The sequence below is a fragment of the Stegodyphus dumicola genome, chromosome 4 (genome assembly GCF_044657685.1).
Source record: "Stegodyphus dumicola isolate Sdum_Otavi_A_Nest chromosome 4, ASM4465768v1".
NCBI lineage: Eukaryota > Metazoa > Arthropoda > Arachnida > Araneae > Eresidae > Stegodyphus > Stegodyphus dumicola.
This window is the reverse complement of record NC_140771.1, coordinates 30,453,636-30,479,317: the sequence shown is the minus strand read 5'-3', so window position 1 is coordinate 30,479,317 and position 25,682 is coordinate 30,453,636. Positions and strand designations below refer to the sequence as shown.

The following is a 25,682-nucleotide window of genomic DNA, read 5'->3' as shown; positions in this document are numbered from 1 at the left end:
TCTGAAGCGGTAGAAGGCGTTGCGCGAAAGTTCCCAGAGTTCTTGCAAGGAATTGTTATTTCGTGTAAGGACGCAGGGTTAATAGGATGAATAATTATACGAATGCGAAGTTAACCGATATACATTTGACATATGGGGCTGCAGATTGTAGTGAACCAGCCGCACAGCACTTGTACCCGAAACGATATCCTATGAGACATACACCCAGTCATAATTTCTTTACAAGGCTGCACCATGAGGTTTGCTGAAACAGGTTCCTTTTAAAGAGCTGCCATGAATCGGGCACGATCAGCATGGACTTCGGACATCGAAGAGAATGTGCTACACTAGACACAGGGAATTCCAAGTTTGGGTATGCGAAGTGTAGCGCACGCAATCGGGGTTTCCCGTTCCAAGATCTGGAGGATTATCAGAGAAAACGAAATGCATCCGTATCACGTGCAACGTATCTAGGCAGTTCAACCGGGCGGTTATGCGCCTCGTAATTCTTTTGCACAATAGTACCTTAAAAAGTGTGCTACATATCAGACTTCCCTGCTACTTTGTTGTTCACTGACGAGGCTTTCTTCACAAGTGAACGAATATTCAACGCACATAACTCCCATCTATGGGCGGTATAAAACTCTCATGCAACTCGACGTCGTGCAGCGCAGAGTCAGTTTTCGGTTAATGTTTGGGCCGGCATTGTGAGGGATCACTTCATTGGACCTCAGCTCTTGCCTTTTCATCTAACCGGTTATAACTACTTGATCTTTCTACAGCAAGCCTTGCCCCCAATTTTTAGATGACAAACAGATTTCTGCATCGAAGATACAGATAACGTGGTTCCAACACGATGGGGACCCTGCCCATTTCATCCATAATGTTCCTGCCCACATAGATGTCAGATTTGGCCAACACGTGGATCGGACGTGTGATCCGGTGCTTTGGCCTGCTCGATCACCAAAGGAACCTGCTCGATCTTTCCATGTCTCGATTTCGTTTTATGGGGCATATGAAGACACTGGTTTATGACACTCCCGTTGACAACGCCGAGAAGCTGGTTGCAAGAATCGCAGTAGCTGCCCTGAAAGTTAGAGATATGCCTGGAATATTTCAAAATATTCGGAATTCCATGCGCCGTAGATGTGAGGGATGCATTGAAGTCGGTGGTCGAAACTTCGAACGCTATTTTTGATTCATGCTACTTTTGTTCATATAAATTTGTCACTAAAACGAATATTAACTTACCTGGAGTCTTTTATTTTCTGATATTTCTGTCTACACCAGAGCGTCAGGAAAGCATTTCCAACCCTGCATTGCTATATATAACTCCAAATTATCGGGGTGTACCCTATCCCTGCTACAAGTTCTGAAACGTGGTACTGAGACACCCCGTATAAAGGGCTCTGTAGAGAACCATAATTGCCTGACAAAATGCGTGCCGGTTATTTAAATATATGTTCTTCAGAGCAAAATGTTTTTTTCCACGGTGCCAGCAACGCGTGGTATCACTAGATAAGGCGATCCAGCCTCGAAAATGACTAGGAAATTGAGAGCTGGCTCATATTCAAGTTTTGAAAGGAGCATTGACTTGTATTCACGATAACATATTTGAAAACCACGAAAACCCTTATGTAACTAGCCCGTCCTTTGAGCTTTAACTTCAAGCTGAACAACTGCCGATATTAAGCGGTTTTATCTACCCGGTCATCGGTGATGAGATTCTTAATGATCATACGAAATTGAATTAAGAAGAGAATTACTTTTACACTAGACAGAATGTTAAAAGAAATCGCAATGGATGTCAACGGCATCATGTTTTTGCCACGCATTCTTTATTGCATCGAAACTTTTGAAAGAAAAAGACCAATATTAATTAAACTATAACCACAATAACATAAATAAGGCAAACGTCGTCTTTTATTTCTCCTACTGCTTGAAGGTGAAATACAAAGGTGTGGTCGCTTTAAACTTCTGCAGTTTGTTTTAAAATACATTCTCCATATGGTAGTTTCAAATATTTTAATGCTACTGTGAATGTTACTCACAATTATTGTAAGTATTACTTGTTATAAAAGGAAACATGTTTAAATTAAATTCGATTAAGAAACTTCTAAATCTTGAAATTGCTCATCTTGCGTTTAAGAAATCATATTGTACAATCTACAGAGCAGCAGCTGAGGTGAACAAACATTTAGAATGTCCTCTATGATTTTGCTCCACGAACTAGCAAAATAGTACTTTAATATTTTAGAATTAAAGTTTCATTTTAAAAACAAATAAGGAGTTTTTATTTACTTTCTTTCACTTTTGTATATAATTCGACATTTTATGGATTTTACTGAGCACTGAGATAGGGGGGACTTAAAGCATCCCGGGCGGAAAAAACTCAAAGTATGCCACTGCCAGTAGCACATAAAGTATACAGGGTTTATTTCGTGGGACAAACTTGGAGGGGTGGTGGAGCGTACTAAAACATGCATGTTTTGTACAGGAATGTAGGGTCTAAAGTGACGGGTTAAGGCAGAAACAAAACAAAAAAAAAAAAACCGACACGGGAGGAAAGTGTGTTTATTTACAAAATCAACGCAAAGTTCTTCTTTGCAGCAATACAGTATTCACAATAAATGTTCAAAAAAAGGAACACTAACAGTAATAGGAACTACAGCTGTGATTGGCTGGCAATGCAGTGGTAGAGGGCGGTAGTGAGCCGGACAAACCACGATCCGATGCATCAGAGGATCATTCGCAACTCTGATGTCGAGCGTGATGGGTGAGTTTACGCACAGGGAAAAAGCTGACATGCATCTCATGTATGGTGCTACTAATGGGAACGGCAGAGCAGCGCTACGGTTCTACCTGGAACGGTTCCGAACAGGCGTATGCCGAAGCAACCAATGTTCGGGAGGTTACATCGGTCTCTGTGTGAAAACGGGTCATTTGAAGCCACCTTTGACACTAGAAGAAGTGCACGACAACCTCGCACTGAAGAATCCATCTTGAACATTGTCCATGAATCACCTCAGACAAGTACAAGAGCTATTGCACGTCGTCTGCAGCTGAGTCACTCCACCGTTTGGAGAGTATTACATGAAAATGGTTTGCACCCTACCATTTGCAGAGAGTCCAAGCTTTGCAAGAGACAGATTACCTTTTCGAGTTCATTTCTGTCATTGGTTCTTGCAGCAGTGTGCGCTGCAGGCAGATTTCCCATCGGATGTGCTATTCACGGACGAGGCAACTTTCTCACAGGACGGCATCTTCAATAGCCGCAATATGCACGTGTGGGCAACTCATAAGCCACACGGCACACATCCACATACATTCCAAACCCGCTTCTCCGTGAATGTGTGGGCGGGTATTGTTAACGACTACCTCATAGGCCCATACCTCTTACCTGCACGTACAAATGGCTTATGTTATCATATTTTTCTGCAAGAGGTGCTACCGGAATTGCTGCAGGATGTTCCGGCTGTCGTTCATGATCGCATGTGGTTTCAGCATGATGGTGCACCAACCCATAACCACGTGTGCGTCCGCAATTACTTGGACGGGACATTTCCGGGCCGATGGATTGGCCGTGGTGGACCCGTTCGATAGCCACCCCGTTCGCTAGATTTTCTTATGGGGCCATCTGAAGAGCATCATTTACGAGACTCCTGTTGACTTACTGGAGGACTTCGTTGCACGACTATAGATTGCGGTTGCACGCGTGCTCTCTCATGCGTACTTTTGTGATATAAGAGTTTATTATATCCAAACTACTTTAGAATATCCGTGGTTCGAATTTAGGCGAAGGCACAATTAATTTCTCTCTCTTTTTTCACTGGCTCCTAAAAATACAATAGTCTCTTCCAATGATACAATATTTGATACCCATTTCTTGCTTATACAGTGAAATTTATGGGGTTGTCAGGCGTAAAAAGCAGATACAAAACCCTGTATGCGTTGATTAGTCAATTTTTTTAATCATATTATTTGGATAAATTTATGAAAATGACAGCGATTTCTGCAATTATGACGAAAACATTTTTTTTTTTTTTGTTTTATTTGCAGTGGCTAGTTTGGCGACTATTAATATTTTGAAGGGATTAAATATAAAGAGATTTAACCTTCTTAGCTATCATACAGTTAGCGTGATCTTACGAGGGAACCTGGCGATTTCTCGCGCAGGCTTAAAATAATACCAGCACAGAAAAAAGATAAAAATAACTCTTTATTATTCATCAATACAAATGATGAACACAAATGTATGTATTTCGTGCTTACGATAACACCGACGACTTGCGATGGAACTTAAGAATCGTTACACCATAAATTGAAAGATAAAGAATAGTGCTGGTCTAACAATTTAACTGGCTAACTAAGCTGACTCAACAACCTACCCGGCGATGTACTTATTAAATGGCCAAAAAGGCGTGTCAGAAACTCAGCGTAACAGCAAAAACAAACTAGTAGCTTGCGCTGACTAGCGAAATCACACTCTGAATAAACTACAAAATTCGTTCGTTTAAATACTCACTTCACTTAACTTTAAATTTGCTTCCTGGTGAAGAAATGCGAGGGGAAAATGAGAGGTTCAGGAAAGGTACTCAACTTAAAATAATTTGTAATGCAAAATAAGGGAAACCCTACAAACTTTCTGCACAATAAATAAATAAATATATAAAATAATTTTGCATTAAATATTGAATTAAGAGAAGTGTCAAATGCTGTATGTGACACTGTTGTGTATTTAACCTGAGGCCTTGTTTTCCAAAGCAGATTGCGAACTGTCCATCTACAAACACAGTGTGACCGATCCACCGACACAAAAGTCATTCCTTCCGAATCGACAGCCAGGTCCAAGCAATCTGATTCCAAGCCCTGAAATTTGAAAAAATATTTTAATAATAAAGAGGATTATGGTTTTAGTAAAATTTCAAATTTTTTTTTAAATTCTCATAAAAATCGTATTAATTTATATGAGGCAGTAATTAAATAGCTTTTGATTATCAGAGTTTAGAAGAACAGGGGTTCTTTATTCTGTATACTCTCGATCTCCAGTGTGTTTTTTGCTTCTCAGTAATACGTTTTCCCATAATCTATTCTTTTGATTTTTTTATTTATAATCAAAACCTTTATTCAGTTCATAAATACATAACGCATTCTTTTGAACTATAAACAGATTCTTTATTAACCTATCAGGAATTTTCTCCTTGCTTGACTAAGTGCATCCGTGGTGTAATTGACAGCACTTCCGGCCAGCAGTCGAAAAATCTAGAACTCGAATCCCGGTGAGAGCGTAGTTGAAATTTTCGTATTTCCCTCTTCCAAAACCCAAGTGGCGTTCCAAAACCAAGTTCTACAAGTGGCGCGAGACTAAAAATGTCTCGGGTGATATTTCATTACCACCTGGAGTCTCCTCTTTTCCCAGTTGCTCTTTAAATAGGAGAGAATATGAGGAACTTTTTCCTTTCTCATTGGATGCCTTCATGATGCAATTATTGCACATCCGGATAGTAATTGGAAGATAATTTTTTCTACGAAAGGGGAAAGAATATTCAAGGTATAATAGCAGTGACAGCAGATGTTGTCTGTGAGATAAAGTCAAAAACACAAAAATAAACACAAAAAAATCTATTCTATATTTTTAACACCAGCTTGAGCTCAACGATATTGCTCCTGTTCTCTTGTAAATGACGTTCTTTATCATTATTTATAACGTACTTTCTTCATCTGTCTTGATCTGTATACTTCCGCTATTTACAATGTGTTCTTTCTAGTTTTATGTACTGATTTAATGCATATAATCTAATATGCGTTAAATGAGTATATACAGTGAAATACGTTTAACGCGAAAACATTTAAAACGAAATATCCGTTAACACGAAATAATACAACGGCTCCGACAAACTATTATGTATTTTCATGCATTTTGTTTCTCTTAACACGAAACAAAAATCGCTTAACACGAAAAGATATCCCTTTTGGGAATGAACAAAATGCGGAAAACACTTGCCTCACAGGCGAGATTTAAGCTGGATGTGAAATGAAAGAGAGGTGGTTTCACATCTTTCGTAGAAAGTAGGCTAACTTGGCTTTGAAATACCCTCGGAATAGCCTGTGATACGAGCCAGTTTTGTTTATCTAACAGGGTTCGTAGCGGTCCTAATTGCTTATAAGTCCTTATATTTGAAAATAAAATATAAAGGCCCTTATAGGAGCTTACTTTTTCTTTAAAGCCCTTATTTTTTTGTTTTTAGTGCTTATTTTTTGCTTTTAGTGCTTTTTTTTTTTTTTTTTAATGAACGCGCTATTTTTCCCCGTAGCAAAGCCGAAACTAAATAAACAACTTTTCTTCCTAATATGGAATGTCAGATGGTGAATCATACTCCCGGAAATAGCTTTTTCCCCTATCTCTACATTAACATAACCTTTGGTGTGCACGAAGAGTACAGACAGGTGCCCGTCGTTCTATTGGTCAAAGAATTGCGAATGCAGTAGAAAATTCCGGTACATTCGGCTTTTTTTTCCTCCCACCCAAATACTACACACGTTTGAATTTCTATCAAGATCTTAATAATTTGCGTTCTCGTTGTGATATCTGGCGACTGTTTGGCGATCAATAGAGCATGCTTGGCGCAGGTAGCTCTTCTTCGAGAAGGGTTAATGTATTTATTAGGAGTTGCATGTTAGCCTCGGAAGAGGAAGGTAGTAGATTGTACTATGCGGTAGGAGCGACGTACTGCTCTGAGTAACTATTATATTATGCTTTGAATTATATATTTAATAAATGTTTGTTTCGTCTTGCTAAATGGTGCCTTATTAAACCATGAAGTCATCACAACACGCTCTCTTTCGAGAACCAGAGAGGTTAGAAGCTTAGAGCGTTGAAAACGGAAGAGGCGTAAAGTTAAGCCTAACTAACGAAAGAAGTGTTCATTTGCAAAAGAGAGTAGAAACGTGAGAATTATTTAATCGAGAGTTTGAAAGGCTTGATTCTAAAGGAAAATAGAAGAAAATGTTCAAAAACGCAAAGAAAGAGGATTTAGTAACAGTTCTATTGGAAATTGGCGAAGAAGCATCCCCAGATTTGAAGCTGGTAGAACTGAAACACAAACTCCAGAATAGCAAGGAATACATCGAAGATGCTGATTTCGTGAAAGAAATTCTGATTACTACAGTGGAGAATAGAAAAAGAAAAGAAGAAATGGAAAAAATGCAAATGGAAGAAGAAAGAATAAGAACAGAAAGAGAACACGAAATAGAACTAGCGAAGATTCGAGCAACTCAAAATGAAGGAAGTAGAAGTCCAACACCTTTAATACAAAACACAGAACGAGAAACCGAAATTTCCCTGGACAAGCTGATCAAAGGAGTAGAAACACTGACTACACCAGTACCGAAGAGAGCAGAAGAATGGAATATATTTTTCGATTCTATCGAAAGAGCATTTAAGCACAAGAAGGTTCCTGAAGAATACAAATCAGAAATATTATTGAAATTAATTGGAGAAAAAGCTTCAAATGTTCTTGTTTATATAAAGGAGGAAGATCTGCAAAATTACGAAAAAGTGAAAACTCTTGTTCTGAAGGAATATCAACCTACTCTTCAAACCTGTTTAGAAAACTTCAGAAAAACTAAACGTTATTCCGGCGAAACGCATATCCAGTTCGCTTCAAGACTAACAGCTACATGGGACTATTACTGCAAGTCAAGAGAAGTAAAGGATTTCGAAACACTCAAGGAGTTAATTATTTCCGATAAATTATTCCAAGCATTAGATGAAGAAACAGCTGCACACGTCGCAATACGCCAAGGAAATAAATGGCTGAAGCCTCAAGAATTAGCTACAGAATGTGATATTTATTTCACGGCCAAAGGAAAATCTTTCGACGAAGTTCGAAATGGAATTAAGCGATCACCGAGATTCCTGGATACAACATGTGCACACGACAAATATATTCCACCACCCATGAGAAAAGAATATCCAAAACACGAAAGATTTCACGCGAGAAGAAAAGAATGTTATATTTGTGGAAATTATCAACACATCGCGAGAGATTGCCCAGACAAAAGAAGAAAGAACGAAACTGCAGTAAATAAGAAGGGAAAGAATGATTCCAAAACTCAAAAAAATTCAAACAGAACATCAAAAGAAGAAGCCATCGTAGCTAAAGTAGACTCATCCCATCTACGATCTGAATTCTCAGAACGCATCGTTCAACCACTGCAAAAAGTAGATATTTTTATTAACTCTGAGAAAATCGAAGCTATCGTAGACTCTGGAACGCAGATAACGATCGTACATTCATCGCTCATTCCAAATTTAGAGGAGAGAGAAGGAGGTAAAATATTGCTAACACCTGCTTTCGGACAACCAATTGAAGCAAAAGTTTGCCGTGTACCTATTTACCATAAAGATCATGGAAGCAATATATTTAATTTTGTGGATGCATTAATTGCAGTGACTGATAATCTAAATATGCCTTGCCTAATAACTCGAGAAATATACGAACTGTTGATTAATCCTGCGGCAGAAGAACCAAACGCAGAAAGAAATAATTACGGAAGCGAAAACTTACAAACTTTTTTCGCCAATGCACAGTCAAACGACAGCGTCGATTCCCCCCCGCTAATGCTTATGGAGGAGAAAAACGAAGAGGAGGAAGGGAAGAAGGCGAGTGTTTATGTAAACACAGACTTATCGTCTGCTGAACGCCTACGCGAAGAGCAAGTTAACTGTCCCTCGCTGAGAGAAGCATGGAAGCTAGCAATAAAAAAAAAGGAAATTATTTATTTATTGATCATCTTTTACATCACCAAGAAAAAATATTAGGACAGAATGTTTTTCAGTTAGTGCTTCCACTTAGTAGAAGAGCACAAGTGTTGGAATTAGCACATAGTTCCATTTTCGGCGCACATCTTGGAATAAGAAAAACAAAGCAGCGAATACGATATTCATTTTATTGGCCTGGATTAGCACAAGATGTTGAAACCTTTTGTAAAACGTGCAAAGATTGTCAGTTGAAAAGTCCAGAAAAGCGATCTGACAAGATTCCCATCACACCGGTTAGAAGGCCAGGATTACCTTTCGAAACAGTTAACATCGACATTATTGGACCTATTGAACCTCCCTCTGCTAGGAAACATAAATATGTGTTATGTCTGGTAGATCAACATTCCCGATGGCCAGAAGCCATTCCACTGAGAAGCTTGACAGCAAAAGCCACTTGCGACGCGCTTTTGGAGATTTTCATGAGAACAGGAATCCCTAATACAATAGCTAGTGACAACGGAAGTAACTTCGTTTCAAAATTAACTAAAGAATTCCAGAAAAGACTAGGTTTTCACCCTAGGTTCTCTACACCTGCTTACATTGCTTCAAATGGATTAGTAGAAAGATGGAACAAGTCCTTCAAGCAAATGTTACATCATGTCATCAGGACTGATCCTTCGAATTGGGATAAGCACATCCCATACCTGCTCTTTGCATACAGAGAAGTACCAAACTGCGCCACGGGTGTCTCACCATTTCAGCTGATGTATGGAAGACAACCAAGAGGTCCTTTAGCAGTACTGAAGTCTTCATGGTCAGGAGAAATACCTATACCACCTAATCTAAGTGAATCGGCAGTGGATTACTTACAGCTTTTAAAAATAAGGTTAGAACAAGCAGCCGAACAAGCCAATTTAATTGCAAGTGATAAACAACAAAAATATGCTGAGTACTTTAATCGGAGATCAATACCAAAAAATTTCAAAATCGGAGAACAAGTTTATTTACTCATACCAGATTCAAATAAACTCTATGCACGATGGACTGGTCCAGGAGAAATCGTGAATCATTGCCCACCTCATTCCTATAAAGTAAAACTACCTGATGGAAAGATCAAACATGTTCATGCAAATAAAATTAGAAAATTCCAAGCTAGTGTCAATGCAGTTGGAGTGATATTTGAAAATGAAGAAGAATTTGGAGAAATTATAACTTTACCAGGAAAAGATCTCTCGACCCCCCTGGAAGATTTTAAAATAGATGCAAATCTGAATTTAGAAAATTTGAATCCGCAGCAGAGAAGAAAATTGATAGCTCTTATCAACAAACACCGAGCACTATTCACCGGAAAGCTGAAAATAGCTAAAGTTGAAGCTCATAAAATTAGATTAATACCCAATATGGAGAGGAAGAAACCTTACATTTATAGGATTCCTGAAGCATTGAAACCCAAGGTCGATGAAGAAGTAGAAGAATTATTGAAATCGGGACTAATAGAAGAAAGTAATGCAGAAATAGCTCATCCAGTAGTTTGTGTAAGCAAAAAAAATGGAGATATCAGATTGTGCTTAGATTATCAAGCTTTGAATGCAGTGACGAAGCCAGATGACTTTCCTATGCAAAATGCCATTGATTTAATGTACAGTATAGGAAGAGCCAACGTCATAACAACTTTAGATTTGCTGAAAGGATATTGGGCAATTCTCATGGAGGAACAAAGTAAAGAGTACACATCCTTCAAAACTCATCGAGGTTAATATCAGTTTAAAGTGCTACCCTTTGGATTAAGGAACGCAGCAGCAACTTTTCAGAGAGTAATGAATAACGCGCTGAAAGAATTTCAACAATTTTCAAGAGCCTATATTGATGACATAGCTATATTTTCCACGGATTTCGACACTCATCTCCGACATCTGGATAAAGTTTTTACCAAACTAGAGTCACTTGGATTTACTATCAATTCGAAGAAATGTTCGTTTGCAAAACCTCAAATTAAATATTTAGGACACATCATTGGATCAGGAAAACATCAACCAGATCCCGAGAAAATAGAGGCAATCAAGAAGCTGGAAACGCCGAAAACGAAAAGAGATCTTAAAAGTCTGTTAGGACTATGTAATTATTATCGCGATTATATCCCAGGGTATGCAGAGATCGCCTACCCACTCACAGAACTCACGAAAAATAAACAACCGGAAATACTCGAATGGAAAGAAATTCATGAGTCAACATTTCAACAACTGAAGGAACGATTAGCGATGTCAACGGAGCTGATCACCCCAACACTGCAGGATCCGTTTGTCATTCATTCTGATGCATCCCAAATCGGAATAGGTGCATGTTTGTCACAGCAAAGGGGAGAGAAGCAATTTCCCATCTGCTACGCGAGCAAGAAATTATCGAAACCTCAACAGAGCTGGCCGACTATAGAGCGTGAAGCTTATGCTATAGTATGGGCATTGAAGAAGTTTGAACCTTGGATATTCGGTTCATCGGTGAAAATTGTGACTGATCATAATCCTCGAGCCTTTATAGTGAGAAATGCTCCGCAATCGTCCAAATTACAACGATGGGCCATAGCTTTGCAGAAATATAATCTCGAAATAGAACATTGCCCTGGAAAAAAAACTGTCAAACGCGGATGCATTATCCAGACTTCCCACTTGTGAACTTTGAACATTAATTTACTGTTCATCTTCACGAACATTTTGTATAGTTAATAATTAGATAGTTTTCTTTGCTTTTCATAATCATTTTACAATTTTGTGCAAATAAGATGTTTATGTAATTTGAAATAGATAGAGAAATTATTGGATAACAAATATTCGAGGTAAGTGGTAAATTTAGATATTTGTCTCCCAAGGATTTAAATCATGCTGCAGCATCATTAATTAAAAGGAATGTTAAGAATATAATTTTATATATATATAAGAAACTTAATAATTTTACTGTCATCATTGGAATAATACTAGGGTATATTTTAACATGTTTATAAAAGAAAATATCAACTTGGTTTCTTTGAATTAAGAATTGATAAATTGTTACAATAATAATAAGGTTCGGAACAAGTGAAGTTAAAAAATGATTTATCTATGTTTATATATAAAAATGTGTTATCTATGTTTATGTAGTAAATTGAGGTATGTCTATAGTAATTGAGATTTGAAAATTAGGAGAGCATGTATAAAAGTATATGTAGTTTTTTTTTCCTTTTTCACGTTGATCGCAAACAGTTGCTAGATTTTAGTTTCCAGATTGCTGATTGATTTGTAAATAATATCAACAACAATCTTACGACGGGGGTGTGATATCTGGCGACTGTTTGGCGATCAATAGAGCATGCTTGGCGCAGGTAGCTCTTCTTCGAGAAGGGTTAATGTATTTATTAGGAGTTGCATGTTAGCCTCGGAAGAGGAAGGTAGTGGATTGTACTATGCGGTAGGAGCGACGTACTGCTCTGAGTAACTATTATATTATGCTTTGAATTATATATTTAATAAATGTTTGTTTCGTCTTGCTAAATGCTTTAAACCATGAGTTTAATTAATAAGCTTGCTTGCTTATTAAACCATGAAGTCATCACACTCGTTCCGCTTGGTCAGTTCATATTCGTGTTTATTATGATCATTATGCTTATATTATGAGCATATGTATGAATGTTTATAACAACATAGTTGCAGTAACTGCTGAAGTATAGTAAACTTCTAAAAATGGTTGTGTTTTAACACAGATTAGCTTTCTAAGGAATAATATTCGGAATGGCTTAAATAAAGGGAAAGTCATCGAATAGTCAAAATAATTTCATTTTTTTGGCCAATACATTATACAGTACGAAGACTGGGAGGTTCTCCTCTTTCTCCACAAAATCTCGAATATTGAAACTGTTACAGTTAGCTGCAACACAAGCCACGGACCTTTTTTTTTTTTTTTTTTTTTTTTTGTCACTTTCCAATCTGGATTGAACAGGACTAAAAGTTCTGCAGTCTACCAACCCAAGCGAAGAATGATTCTATTCCGGAAATTTAACGCTGTCTGTTGAAAATTAGAATGAAAAACACCCCAGTTATTTAGTTCTTTATTCTCCCAATACCAGCAGCTGTTGATTTCGATTGCGTAATATCACGGATTGCGTAATATCACGTAGGGAAGAATTACGGCGCACGTATTTCGCAATAATGTTTGCGATATCTTGCAGAGATAATTAATTTTGATGTTCTGTCTGAGATTTGTTTATGAACACTTAAAAGAGTTTTACTGTGCATGCTAAGCAGAATATTTTTTAGTTCCATTGGTTTATTTTTATATGATGCATATATAAAAATGTCAAAAGCATTTATTTAGCGAAGAAATCTAATGAGTCTACGCCCCTTCCGCTCCTCTTTTTCAAGTTACGCTCGACTGTTCGAATATTCCCCAATTTCCAAGTGTGCATGTTAGTTGAGCTTTTACTGTTAAAGGATGACTGCATGAAGCAAATTTCTGTCTTCTGATTTCAGAAATGTTCCTCTTTTTTACTTAAATTACTTTGCTTGCAATATCTGTTAAGGAAAAACTGATGTACAATGAAAATTTAGAAAATGTTCAGAATTTAGATTTAAATTATTTAAATATCAATATGAGTGGAAAAATGAATTGTATTTATTATTTGGTTCCAAGCGAATACAATGAATATTCCTTATTATTATTTATTTTCTCTATTTTGAACTGAAATTTCATCATTAAATCTTGAAATATAGTTTAGTTCTGCATAGTTTTTTCCTCTCGTTGTAAACTAGTTCTGTAAATTGGACTGTTATTTAAAATTTAAAAAAAAAAAAAAAGTAAATATTTTCCATGGTTGAGGTAATGTTTATTCTCTCTTAATAAATACTCCATTTCTCATTATTTTAAATTACAAGTCTAATTTTTAAGGTTATGCAGTTGTGTATAATGTAATTAGACAAGTGCTTATTTTTTTCTTAAAATGTTCTTGAAAAGTGCTTATAGGTGCTTATTTTTTTAACTAAAATGTGGCTATGAACCCTGTCTAAGCTACTTTCACCTCTTTACAAACGCCACACAAACATCTGATCTCTCATCAGTTGGCTTTGGAATTCGGTGACGAGTACATCGCAGTGTGAGTTTGGTTCATATGTTGCACGCTGCATGGAATTCAGTGACTCCAAGGACGAATGAAAATTTTTTCAGCATGCGCGATTCTCAAAAGTATCAGATTCTTTGGCGCCAAAAGAAATGTAGGAGGATATTGAAATTGAGCCGACACCCTTAATGAAATGTTTGAGAAAGTTTCGGCATTAATAGACTGTCCTACTGTAGTACTGAAAGAATTCGTTGCACTAGTTGATGATCATGTGTACAGCCCCAATTATGGCAGACAAAGACATTTTGGAGTTTGTTCAAAGCTAAAAAAATATCATTAACGAAGATTCTGAAGACGAAAATGAAACGAATAATGCAGCTGCTCCTGTTCCCACGTCATCCGAAATGAGGAACATCATAAAAAGTATGCGCAGTTATTTAGCCTCAAGTTTCCAATGGTGAAATGAATAGCAAAATGGACGACATCGACATTGAATTTTAGGTTGTTAACAAGCTGATGCTAAAAAAGACAATGCAAAAAAAAAAAAAAAAAAAAAAAAAAAAAAAAAAATTATCGGATTATTTTACAAAAACTCGATAAATGTTTTGTTTTCAAAAAATTTGAAAATTTTGTATTTAAATTTCATCAAGTTCTTGTAGATATTTTTGTTTCATTGATTTTTTTTAAATACATGCATATACTATGCTATGTAAATAAAATGTGCTCTAATAAACTTAATTTTGTTGAATATATATATATATTTCAATAACCTTTAACACGAAAATATATTCCAGTCCCTTCAGTTTCAGGTTAAACGATTTTCACTGTATACATATATAAGATATAAGAAAATACGATAGCTGCTTTAAGAATAATTGGCGACCTCAAAATTAACTATTCTAGATTTGATGCTATATTCTAAATAACTATTCTAGATTTCCTAAATTCATCTGTCCTTCCAAATCTGAGATTCCTCCATGTTATATAACAACCTAAAATTAACCAATCACAGATTAGCTTTACTTATACATCAGACTTAGTATGGATACTCTTGGCACAATAAACTACGTCATTCCTTTCCCTACCTTCTACCTTCCTAACATCTTCGTGCTACTTCGCTTCTCAGTCTGATGCCTACATCTTACTTTTAATTATAATAAAATACAGTAAAAGATATTTACTGTATTTATTATGATTGGATAAATATCGACTAAGATGATTTTATATGCATGCAAATAAAGATTGGAAATTCCTCAAATTCTCGAGGTTCGAGACTTCACAGCTCGAATCCGGCTGTACCATTTCTTGCAATATGACTGTGATGACTTGGTGGAATAAGTAAGTTGCAACGGATTTGACGATGATTCTTGGTATTTATAACTGTGTAGTTAGCAAGATGACACTCGATGAACACACATAACAATTACTCCCGCACATAATTTTATTGCTTGATAATGCACATCATCACTGTGGGTGCTTTATGCACCCTTCAATTTTATACAGATTACATCTTAAAGAAAATTAATATGCAAATACCAAAGATTTAAAAAATTGAATAATCGCAATAAAATTTATATGAGAATTTATTTAAGAGTAAAATGAATTAAAATTTCTTTGGAATTATGGTAAATGAATGCTGTAATTATTAATAATTGCATGTAAAGATAAAAGTATGATGAGAAAGGGCATACTAGTTCAAAACAGAGGCCCTGTTTTTACCTCTGTTATTTGTTTCTTTTATACTCTCCTATCACAAGATATAAATTTTGAAGGCTTCCTACTTATAATTTTTTCATATAATTATTTTTGACATATAAATGGAGTGCAGTTAATTTTTTTTTTATAAATGGAATGCATAGTGCAGTTCAAAAAGGCCAGTTGCCTTTAAACAAGGAATGAAGGCCCTTATAATATATAAGGCATTCTCCCGCCTTCCTAGCATGCCTTCGTGCTTGGTGGTCTGCACGCTGGGTGCGTATTCCAGAGGTCCGCGGTTTGATTCCTGGCGAAGGCGTTGCCCATTTTTCATCTTGCCTGTTTCCAAAAATACCTAATGTCTCTATAATTCAAGGGAAGCATTTTTTAAAATTTTATTTAGCAATGGTTGAGGTATAGGACAAAGCATAAGATTATTGACGTCTGTTAACTCACTTGAATCAAAATCCGAAACGAACTCTGGACGGAACCATCGAGTATAGCATCTGCTGTTCCCACATACAAAGCCGCATCTGCTGGGCCTTGCAGACATAGAGCTTTCACCTCTCCTTCAGGTATCTGGGAAAAAAAAAAAAAAAAAAAAAAAAAAAAAAAACATATTTCCAAAGAGTTTCACGGAAACTGAAATTATTTATTTGGACTTCTGTTATTCAGATCACTTTTAGAGTAAATAGTAATGGACTGATTCTCTATTTATTTAATTTTTCCTTTGATACGACTGGCATAAAATATTACTGTAAATTTTTTACGTATTTTTGTAGTGCTGTGTATCGTGTTATGCATTTTGTGCAATAATTTTATGTTTATTTATAGGGTATTTTATTTATTTTCAATTAATATTTATATATTGCGCTTGCGTTTGTAAATTTCAGGACACTTCTTTCCCTTTTGAATCCACTGACGTTTGAATTTTGAAGATAGCTGAATTAGAACAAGAAAATATGGACAGAAACCTACTTACCAGACCTTCACGACATTTGGCGATTTCTCACTAAATTGGTGACGTTTAGTATGTTTCCAGTAAACACGTTTGTGAAACCCTGGAGTGAATTTTCTCCTAACTTCCTAAAGTACTTTTTCTTTCCTTAAACAATTTGACAAACAGGATGCTGTGAGCAGTCGTTAGTCAGTTAGTTCAGAGTCTACAGTTATTTAGCTATTGTGCATTTCGTTTGTTGATAGCTGCTTTAGATTTTTCTGTGATTGATTCTGGTGATCAACTACATTTCTTGCGTCCTACGGAGGATTTGCGTTATCCGTCTTCTTCACATGCAACGATACAATGGAGTATATATTTGTAAAAAGGCATTAAATTATTTTAGTGAATGTGACGATAGATAGATTGAACAAAATGTCCTAAGATGCAGGTTTTGAAGTGTTTGGTTATGTGAGCATGAAGATTAAATTTCCGTGATTTTTTACAAACTGTAACTTATGTCACTATCAAACGTTTTTGCCTTGCTTCCAAATGGGGAATTTTTTCAAGCCGTGCTGTTATTTATCAAGAGCCGTCAGTAAATAAGAGCTGAATTTTTCATGCCATAGTTTGGGTCCGATAAAATTTTTGTTTTTAATGTTTCGTTTTCAATATACCTCTAAATTTAATTGTTGTTTTTCGCTGGCAGTAAAACCCAGTTCGTAACAAATAAAAATAGAACACACGAGAGAAAGTTTTTACCAATCTATGATGGGTTGTTTGCTTCAATATTATAAAACTTGCTTATTTTCGATATAATGAAAGCTTGTTGCTTAATGCTGGAAGAAAGAAAGTCATTTGGAAAACTATTTTATCTTTTCTCCTTAATAATAGTTTGCACGTGTCTGCTGAAAATCGTCAGCTAGGTTAATTTAAGGACCAACTAGGTTAGGTGTTTGTGTCTAGCTTCGATTAAGTCTATTTAGTTGAGTATTAAATTATTTTTTTTTATTTTTTTATCCTGATTTAAAGGCCCAAGGGGAGGATTTCCCGCAAGCTCGAGAAGAGACCATCTGTTATTATTTCTTTGAGTGAATAAAAGGATATTGTAACCCTTCTCGAATCTCCGAAGCAACTACTTGAACTCACCCAGGCAGCACGTCTCCAAAAATATACGTATAATTTTGGTGAAATAAGGGTATGGTATTTTTTGCACGTTACTTTTACGAAATTTATACGAATGAAAAAGGCTGAAGTTACTGTTGACTCTTGATCGTTATTTTCCACACGTTATTTTTACGAAAATTGTACGAATCCGAATGTACTGATAAAACTACCGCCATGATGGTATATTTTATTCGTCACTTTTACGCATATTATACGAATCCGAATGTTCTGAAAGAAACTACTGCCTTAATGGTATATTTCATTCGTCACTTTTACGGATATTATACGAAGTCTAAAAGGATTGAAAATGGAGTTTATTAATTCAAAATATTTAGTGTATTTCTGGCATTTCACTTTGTTTTCCTTGTCGACGAACATGAAAAAAGGGGCATTCATATATGAGGCTAAAATTTTTCTATAAATTTTAACATGTGAGCTAAATCTTTACGTGCATTTTTGGAAAAAATTATATTTTTTTAATTCTAACATCTTCAAAATAACTTATTTATTTTCTTATATCAATTTTGTTATTTTTATTCATATCAACACTTACATTAATTTACACAATTTAATTTCTTTTATGAAAATCCTATTACCCATTTAACTATAATAAGCTGTATATTAAATTTGTGTACTTACTGAGTTTGGTACAATACTCGCCTTATTTTATTTAGCAAATGTGGGCAATTAAATTGGAATAACACTAACAAATCTTTCATGTCGAGGAATAGAATAATAAATACAGCAGAAGATTCTCGAAAACGTTTAACTTCTTGAACAATAGTTTAATGTAGACCAAAGGATCATTAATTATAATCAAAGATATACTAATATTTTTATTTAATAATAATAATAATAACTCTACGAAATTGCAAGCTGAATCCTGATATTTTACATATATTTCAGTTCCTTTAATCTTTGTTATAAAAATCATATGAGGCTAATTTTTTTAAATTTTGTTTAATGTACGGAAAATATGATATAGCGATTTTAATAATTTTTATATGAGGAAAAAATTAATAAATAATGTAAATAAATAATTATATTATATTTTTCCTGAAACAATTAAAGACATTCTTAATATGGAGATCTACAGAATAAGTACAAGGGTCCAGTTAAATGAACTCAAAATTTGCATAGTTAATTTTACGCTAACTTATAAAAATTAACCGGATTTACGATTATACACTGAGCATGCGCATACACAGACATTTCTATTTTTCGTAGAAAAATTTAATTATTACCTTAATACAGAGATGCTGTGAATATAAATTTATATAATGCAAAAGTAAGTTTATTTCATATGCTAATTTAGAGGCTTTCTTAATATGTTTAATTATAAAGAAAAAAAAAAAAGCGTTGGAATTCTTGTTCACTGACCAATGGCAAAGCTGACACTTTCTACTTCCGGTTGTGGCGGGATATTTGTGAAGTCAGCACTCAGCAATGGCGGTCGAAAAGAATGGTAAAGTCGCAAAGAATACTGTTTGTTCGTGGATTGGCGTTTGTGACTGAATCCATCGAAGTTACTAATTATTTGAAGAAAGTAAGTGAATATTTTATATTTTCAGTGTTTAATACTCGTATTTTCTTCACCTATATAAAATTTTATAAATAGCGTCTGTGTAGGAAATGTGATTTTCCATGTGTTGTTCTTTTGTGTACGTGCCTAATGATTCATTTTCAGGATTTGGTACTGTTAAATTTTGCACTACTCTGTTTCTTACTGTTTGTGTCACTCCTTTTTGTATGTGTCTCACCTTTTTATAGTTATATTATTTTTACTCAAACGTTTTAATATTTATCTTAAAGCATACTGTAATTAAGCAGGAAATAGCTTTTAATGGGAAAAGAAAGGCAATATTAACATGACTAATTGTTCAGAAATCTGTTATGGAAATGTTATTTACCTTATGCCAAAAAATAAAGCATGTAACTTTCATTTATTTATGAAATTCAAAATTTTTTATTTGCTTAGTGTTTTCTCTAAAAATAATTTAATTTCTTATTTTTGAATTTAGTTTTATAAATTTGCTTTAATATATAATCTTTAACTCAAAGATGTTGTGCTATTAAAAAAGGAAATTTTATGCCATAGAAACACAGGTACTTTGTTCCAAATCTGTGTTCATTTTTTTTTTTTTTTTTTTTTTTTTTTTTTTTTTATATATATATACTGAATTTTTATGCACTTGTAATTACTGAAATATATCCTTTCATGAATAATAAGTAAGTCCTAAGTCCTTTCATGAATGCATTTCTTTTTTGTTGTTTTAAAAGATCTGCCATAGTTAAAGGAAGAAAATAAAGTAAGAATGCTTTACTTTCAGTTTTGAATAAATTTATTACTATTTACTGCAGCCTCAAGTTTCTCTAAACATAATTTTCGAAGTCAAAACTTGATAGTTATGTTGATTATTAGACTTGCATGAAAAAATTTACTGAAAAATTAGTATTTGATCTAAAATACCTTAAATTATTTGAATTATATTTTACTAAATCATGTATTTTGATATAACTAGATAGTTAAAAAAATTTAAATTGTAAATGTGCAAAAATGCTTATATAAAGCCAAGAAATTGTTTATATTTTTGTTGCTTTTTCCCTTGTAAATTAATTATATATATATATATTACAGTCTGAGGAGTCAGCACCCTGCTGAATTGTAGTAAACGAGACGTCCAATCTACTAGACCATCAAAGATGCAGATTTGGATTTTCTATTTCATAGTTATTGAAATCATAATGGTATGTTTGTTTAAATTAGTACTGTTTATGAATGTGATAAAAATAAATTCTGATAAGCTAAGAAATGATTTATTTAAACATAATGGTATGTTTGTTTAAATTAGTACTGTTTATGAATGTGATAAAAATAAATTCTGATAAGCTAAGAAATGATTTATTTTCTATTAATTATGAACTGTAAATAATGTAACCAATTTTCTTCATAGTATTTACTAAAAAAAATTTTTTTTTTAAAAAAGGGAGGTAGTCTTATTTATACAATTCTTGCAGAGATACCAAGAAATAAAACATTTCAGGAATTTTCACTCAGTATATCTTGATGTGTAAAATCGTGTTGTTCAATGCCATATTACTTTTTCACAGGAAAGTAATTTTATTGATCTAACATCTGCATAAATTAAAATTTTTTTAAGAATGATTACAGTTTCTAAGCTAACTTAAAATTTTCAGATTTAGAAAATGTATGTTTAATGTAGCATTAGTTTTCCATGGAATAGAAAAGGTTTTCAAAATGTTCAGTTGTTAGAGGGAAATAATATAAATGAGATTGTCCTGATACAGTTTCAGCTGGAAATGAAACTGAATTTTCGGATAGTGAAGATTTCATTTAAGAATTCTAATAAAACTGATTAATGTAAATCCTCTGCATTTAAGAATTCTAATAAAACTGATTAATGTAAATCCTATGATTCATGTAGGTATTCTTCTGTTATCAGGACCAGATTCAGAAATGTGTGTTTATATGCATGCATTTTTAAATGTAGGTGCTCGTGTGTGCATGTGTATATTCTTTATGTATATATTTGTATACTTATACACATATATGCGCATACATGCATATACACATGCTTACATATCTACAGTGGAACCCTGAGATACGAGTTTAATTCGTTCCAGCATTCAGCTGGTATAGCGAATTTCTCGTATCTAGAAAAAAAGCTTCCCCATTGAAAATAATGGAAATTCAGTTAACCCGTTCCACACCCCAAAAAATATCAACATTTTAATATCAAGTCAATTTTTCCTAATAAATAACACTGGTAAATAATATAACAATAGTTTAACTTTGTTACCAACATTTTAACTCCTTCTCATTAATCCATACCAACAACAGCTTCTCAACATCTAGGAGTACTTTTATGGTGCTTGGAAGCAACAATAATTCCTTTGGCTACATCAGGTTTCTTAATTTCTTCCTGCTTCTTCAGAATAGTTATAGATTTTCGATGTTGAAAGGCCGCAAGTCTTCGTCAATTCCGTTACCATGCTTATGTTTATCTATGATTTCTTTCTTGATATCGACGGCCATGGGCCTCCTTATTTTTCTTTGTAGCACTGAGGCAACAATCTTCTTGCGAGGCCTCTTGAAATAATTATTTTCACGTTAAATGTCAAAACAATTAACTTACAAGTGCACAACCACGTATATAAAAGAACACTAAGTGATCTGACGAGGGGATTCCCCGAGTTGAACCGGATAGGGAAATGGTGCCACCCATACCAACAGCCTGGCTCATTGCTCGTTGCTCGAATTAATGCTCGTATTTTGCTCATACTTTCCTCGTATCTCGAGGTTTCATTGTACATTTCTGAATCCTGTCCTAATAACAGAAGAGTACTTTTGCCAGTATTGCAACAGAGCTAGAATGAATTATTGTGTTAAATATGTGGAAAATGCATGCTTAAAGTACTGTTATTTTCTAAAAATATTCTGTATGTCTATTTTTTACAAGAAGAAAAAATAGCTAAAAGCTGTTAATTTACTCGTATTTATTAAGTCTAAAGGAGCTTTGTCCCTAAAGAACTATTGTTTTTGTTTTGCATTGGTTCACTTATAAATATCTGTTTCACTTTTCAAACTGTTCCTACCAAATGTTAGAGTCTCTAGTGTGGGATTAATACTCTCTATCTTAGTGCCCTCTATAACCTATGTTAGGGTTAACCTGTATAACCTACAAGGATTGCCAGTTTAGGCGAGATATCTAGGTAGTCATCATAATACATACCTTATTTTTTATTATTTTAAAATTAAATTGAAAGTAATAAACTAGTTTTCAAGAATGGAGTTAAACTGAATTTGCATTCAACTCTGGTTTATTGTGTTAATGATGTTTTGCTGTAACAAATATGAATTTTTTGTTTAAGTATAATAATTTCAAATGTTTTTTCTAGAGAAAGAAGTACTGCCACTAAGGTAAAGGTGCTAACTTGCAAGGTAATTTTCTATTCTACATTAACTCAATCTTTATGTCCTGTTACAGATATATTGGCAGAAATAATGAAAACCTGACATTCAAAAAGAAAAATAATAACGTTGAATGTAGTATATTAGATGGTTAACTGCGGTTTGGCAGCTCATTAATAATCTTACACATATTGAGTACGAATAACTTTGACAATTACCGGTATTTTCAATAGTATAAAATTAGGCAAGAAAGCAGCTTTAGCTTAGCATCGATTTTAAATACAACTCTCTTACCGATATTGGTTTGACGAAGGTAAAATATAATTGAATTTAATAAGTTGGAAATACTGTCTGTCTTTCCATGAGTTAAAAAATAATTTCAAATAAAATTTCTTTTTTCAGTTTTTCATGTTATTTTTTTAATGTTATAGTAATCTGATTTATCATATTTAGTCACATATTCCATCCCTCGTTGCACTATAATATATAATTTAAAGGACTTATCAGTTTCAGCAATATTTTTTTTACCAGTATACATTTTTACCATAACTCTGTTTCTAAATCATATCCTGAAAAATTAAGGAGTAAAGTACACAAAGAAGGAAAATATGCAAGTAAATAATGGCATTTAGTGTTGTTTATGTGTCTAATATTTGTACTAGATTGTAAAAGTTATAAAATTCTATTAGCTTTTTTAAATTATTCTTTTTTAAATAGAGATGCTTCTTTGCACCCAAATGGTTAAAGCCCTAGTGTGACTTTGGTACTTTGATCTAACTTCTATTCCTAATAAATAATTCAGCTGCATACAGTTTACTCAATTTCTGCCATGTGTAAGGTAAACAATATTAGCTTTTTTTAAATATATCTTTTACAACTATTCCACCAGGTAGATTTCTTTCATATTTTGCCTTAATTAAGTCATCCTGCTAATTAAGAATTTATTAAAGTTAATATGTTAAGTTTTTGTGTGTATAATTCATTTTAAGTATGTGCAAGCAAATGCGTACATTAACAGTTACGTAGAATTATGTTTTGAGTATCAAATTCAGAAATTTGGGACTGTTTTTAGAAGATTTATTAATGATTTATACTATATTAATATTCTTAAAAAAATTCTGTGGCTTTTATATGAGAGTATATATTTTAAAATAGCTGCATGATATGGTAGAGGTAAAAAGCTTCATGTGGATCATAAATTAATATGTGGGAATTTTTCATTTATTTAATAAAGAAAATATTCAAGCCACAATTAAAATTTTTTCACTGGATTATTTGCATACAAAGTTTGCAGCAAATATTTCCTGCAACAGAAGTGACAATTTTTATTTTGCCAAGACAGGAAATTTAGTTAGTGAAAGCAGTAACTCTATTTTGAGATGTTAAAACAGGAAGGCAAATTTTTGAATTTAAATTGATTTTTGAAGAAAAACTTCATTTAGTCTTGCTATCATTCTACGTGGCTCTTAACTTTTTTATGGTATTTATAATTTTATTGTTATTCAGCTTTCTGTTTGCTTAGAATGCACATAAATGTAGACTTGAAATATTTTATATTGCAAACTGAGATGCCATTGTTATCATAATTAAAGCTCTGATTTTGGAGAAATTTACTGATAATACTTTTGATTGTGTATTGGTTTATTGAAATGTGTAAAATAGCCTGTTAATGCATATACGTATGTTAATGACATGTATATGTTTATGAAGTATTCTGTTATATGTATATAGTCTTGTGATTAGTTTTCTGCTTACTCTTTATTTAAGAAAAAGTTATCTGTAAAAAAGCGAATATTCTTTACTATATGTAGGAGTAAAATTGAAAAGGCTAATGCAATATAATTAATACAAAATTAAGTTTTTTCTCATGTACTTAAATACAAACATAGCCATTAAAGACTTTCTCAACCTTGCAGTTCTAAACAAATCTTAAGTATTTTTTACTTGAAATTATAGGCATTGTGTAAGGTATATAATTGAAGCTTACTGTGTGATAGTATGAAATTAAATTTTTAATTACTGAAATGTAAATTTTTAAATATGAAATACTCAGTGCATTTTATATGCATCTTTTAATACTTCAACTATATTTAAAAACTGAAAACATCTGAAGTGTGAAATTATTACAAATTTTTCTTTTTCTTGTTTAGGAGCTGTTCTCAAAACATTGGGTGACAAAGAATTCACTTTTACAAAAATCGAGCAGTATATTAAAGACAGTGAACTATAGAACAAATATGGCGAAGCTGCATGGAGTCTATGTTGAATTTAATTATTGAAAAAAATATGCTCTTCAGATTTAATGTTAGTTTTTATTGTTTAACAGTAATTGCAGTTTTCGAATACCTGTAAAATAAACCTAATTCTTAAATTAATTTCATGTGTATTTCTTTTGCAAGTATTACAGTTCATAATACTTCAAACAACTTGAAATTTTATACTTGTTAATTTATGTGGGATATGTTCATAATAATTTTATAATTTAAATAACTCATTGTCACCATATGAGCATAATCTAAAATGCACAGCATTTGACAACAAATTAATAAAAAATTAGCCAACTTCTAATTGCTTTCTTTTGTCCAGTTGCCTCTTTTTAAATCATTTAATACCATAAAGCTATTTGATGAAAAAAAATAATTGGTATGTCCACATCAACATGTACATTTTTAATGTTATAGAAAAAGTCACATGAGATAAATATTTAAAAACTTCAATATTCCTAAACAAATTAACTTTTTAAAATTTTATCTGGTATATAAGATAAAATAAAGAACATATTTAGGTAATTTTGAATTTGCATAATTTTATGAACTTATTTATGAAATTAACAGTTACATTGTAAAAGGGAACTTTTTAAAATTACCTCAATAAAGCATTTCTTTTGTAGAGGTGAACTTTTAGTACTGATCTAATATATTTATAAGATTTTAAACTGAGAAATACAACAATAATAGATTACAATATATTGCAAGATTGACTGATAAATGTAAAATTTTTACATATAATTATGTGTGTAATTAAAACAAAAGTTACTCGATTGACTTGCATGCAAATTAATATTTTCTTTAACATGTTTGGGATAAACTGAATTTTAATAAATAAATATGTATATATTTGTGTATTA

At 33.4% G+C, this 25,682-nt stretch overlaps 1 protein-coding gene and 1 long non-coding RNA gene across 3 annotated transcripts in view; one reads left to right on the top strand and one right to left on the bottom strand.

The window, feature by feature from the left end:
• The window catches only part of LOC118179574 (echinoderm microtubule-associated protein-like CG42247), a 106,220-nt gene that overhangs the window by 27,940 nt on the left and 52,598 nt on the right, over positions 1–25,682 (bottom strand). For both annotated transcript variants that reach the window (XR_015040599.1, XM_085814665.1), the window contains exons 13-14: positions 15,975–16,097; positions 4,723–4,848 (exon numbers count right to left, since the gene is read on the bottom strand). Coding sequence is in view for 1 of the 2 variants with exons in the window: in XM_085814665.1 (XP_085670791.1) it covers positions 4,723–4,848; positions 15,975–16,097 (249 nt within the window). In the remaining variant the exon portion in view is untranslated. The remainder of the gene's footprint in view (positions 1–4,722; positions 4,849–15,974; positions 16,098–25,682) is intronic.
• Positions 19,039–24,930, top strand: LOC118179585 (uncharacterized). The gene is made up of 4 exons (XR_015040598.1): positions 19,039–19,168; positions 20,261–20,370; positions 22,543–22,585; positions 24,706–24,930. It is a non-coding gene; the product is annotated as an uncharacterized LOC118179585 (long non-coding RNA).